Source organism: Apteryx mantelli, chromosome 4 (genome assembly GCF_036417845.1).
Source record: "Apteryx mantelli isolate bAptMan1 chromosome 4, bAptMan1.hap1, whole genome shotgun sequence".
NCBI lineage: Eukaryota > Metazoa > Chordata > Aves > Apterygiformes > Apterygidae > Apteryx > Apteryx mantelli.
The window spans coordinates 13,669,278-13,671,262 of record NC_089981.1 but is presented as its reverse complement, the minus strand read 5'-3'; the positions used below and the strand labels follow the sequence as shown (position 1 = coordinate 13,671,262).

Genomic DNA, 1,985 nt, shown 5'->3' with positions numbered 1-1,985 from the left:
TCTTCTAATTTTCTATTCCTGGGCACAGAAAGCTTATTTCTAGACTTCTGAAACAGAACCTGCTTGAGAAGCCAGCTGATTATAATTTTCACGTTAGTTGCAGATTTACAGAGGCAACAGCAGACCATAAGCCCTGCTCTTTTTCAAGCTGAAATGCCATTCATGCTTCTAGGTCAGCTTTTCCAAGCCACCAGCTTTTGCCTGCTACTTACCATAGTTGCCCCAAAATATCATTCTGGCACAGGGGTAAGCTACAGACTTCTTTGGCCCCTTTTTTTGGGTTTGAGAGATTTTCCTAGTTTCACATGTGTTTATGTCTCAGCAACGTACAAAGTTAGTTACCTAGACCGGGTCTATAACAACATGGGAAAAAAGCTTTTCTAGGGCATGTCATCTTTGAGTGAACATCTACTATAGGTGAGGTGCAACAAATACTACGGAGCTGATGCCTGCAGCGCAGATGACTGCTGTAGAGGTTAAATCAAGCATTTGGGGAGGGAAAAGTAGTGAAGTTTGCAGGAACAGGGGTGACTTGTTAACCTGTGCTCCTTCAAAGTACACAGAAAGAATACATATTTTTGAAAGGCAGGAAATGTCTCTGAGATACTCTGAGTTCAAAACTTGAAAAACATGAATAGGAAGATATAAGCAAAATTAAACCTTCATCCTCAGTCAACTTGACTGGAGCCGTGCTGGCATTCTGACAGTCACCTTGCATTTGTCTTGTTTTCTTCAGTGTAACCCTGGCTTTCTCACCCATGATAGATGGCAGAAGGGAATCACACTGTGGTGACGGAATTTATCTTGTTGGGCTTCACAGACAACCTGAGGTTGCAAGTCCTCCTCTTCATGGTGTTTCTACTGATCTATCTGTTCACCGTAGCGGGAAATCTAGGGATGACTGTGCTCATCCGAATCAACCCCAGGCTCCACACCCCCATGTACTTCTTCATCAGCAGCCTTTCCTTCTTAGATGTCAGCTACTCCACCATCATTATACTCAGCACTCTGATGACCTTTGTGGCAGAGAGAAAAACCATATCATACACAGCGTGTGCAGCTCAGCTCTTCCTGTTCGGCATTGCAGTGACAGGAGAATGCTGCCTCCTGGCCGTGATGGCGTATGACCGGTTCCTAGCCATCCGCAACCCCTTGCTTTACCCTGTCATTATGTCCAAGAGGTTCTGCATACTCCTTGTGTGCGGCTCCTACTTCATGAGCTGTGTGAATGCAACTGTTCAGACGACATTTATATTCCGCTTGTCCTTCTGCAATTCCAACATCATCAACCATTTCTTCTGTGATGTGCCCCCCATCCTCAAACTCTCCTGCTCTGACACTTACATCACTCATCTTGTCCATTTCACCTGTTCTACTGTGCTTGTCACCTCCACTATCCTCCTCATTGTCATCTCCTACATATGCATCGGGGTCACCATCCACAAGATTAAATCTGACAAAGGCAGACACAAAGCTTTCTCCACCTGTGCTTCCCATGTGACTGCTGTTACTGTGTTCTATGGGACAGGCTCCTTCATGTACTTAAGGCCCAGTTCAAAATACACTGTGGAGCACGACAAGATCATCTCTGTGTTTTATACCCTGGTAATTCCCATGCTGAACCCTATGATTTACAGCCTGAGGAACAAGGAGGTCAAAGAAGCCCTTCGAAGGACAATAGCAAGGCTGTATTGCTCTCCAGGAAAGCAACAGAGATTCAGGACTCCAAGCAGAACTGAGAGAAAATGATGTGTCCTTATTGTTGAAAGAGCTGAATTAAATATGCGGGTAGCATATGGAACCAAAGAAGTCAAGAACAGGCCACAGTGAAAACAGAGATTGGTAGCTTGGTGGCATGGGGGAACCTTCAGGTTGGCTGGTGGGTGAGAATGAGCCTTTTTTCAGGCTTCATCCTTTACATAAGAGGATGTGTACCTGGGGAGACTGGATCATTGCTCATCCCTGTGCTCAGGGCTCCCCAACAA

At 45.4% G+C, this 1,985-nt stretch overlaps 1 protein-coding gene across 1 annotated transcript; it reads left to right on the top strand.

Annotated features, from left to right (window-relative positions):
* Positions 1-765: 765 nt before the first annotated feature.
* Positions 766-1,749, top strand: LOC136991804 (olfactory receptor 5J3-like). The gene has a single exon (XM_067295258.1). It carries the CDS (start codon positions 766-768, stop codon positions 1,747-1,749), a length of 984 nt encoding a protein of 327 aa, XP_067151359.1.
* The last annotated feature ends 236 nt before the right edge of the window (positions 1,750-1,985 follow it).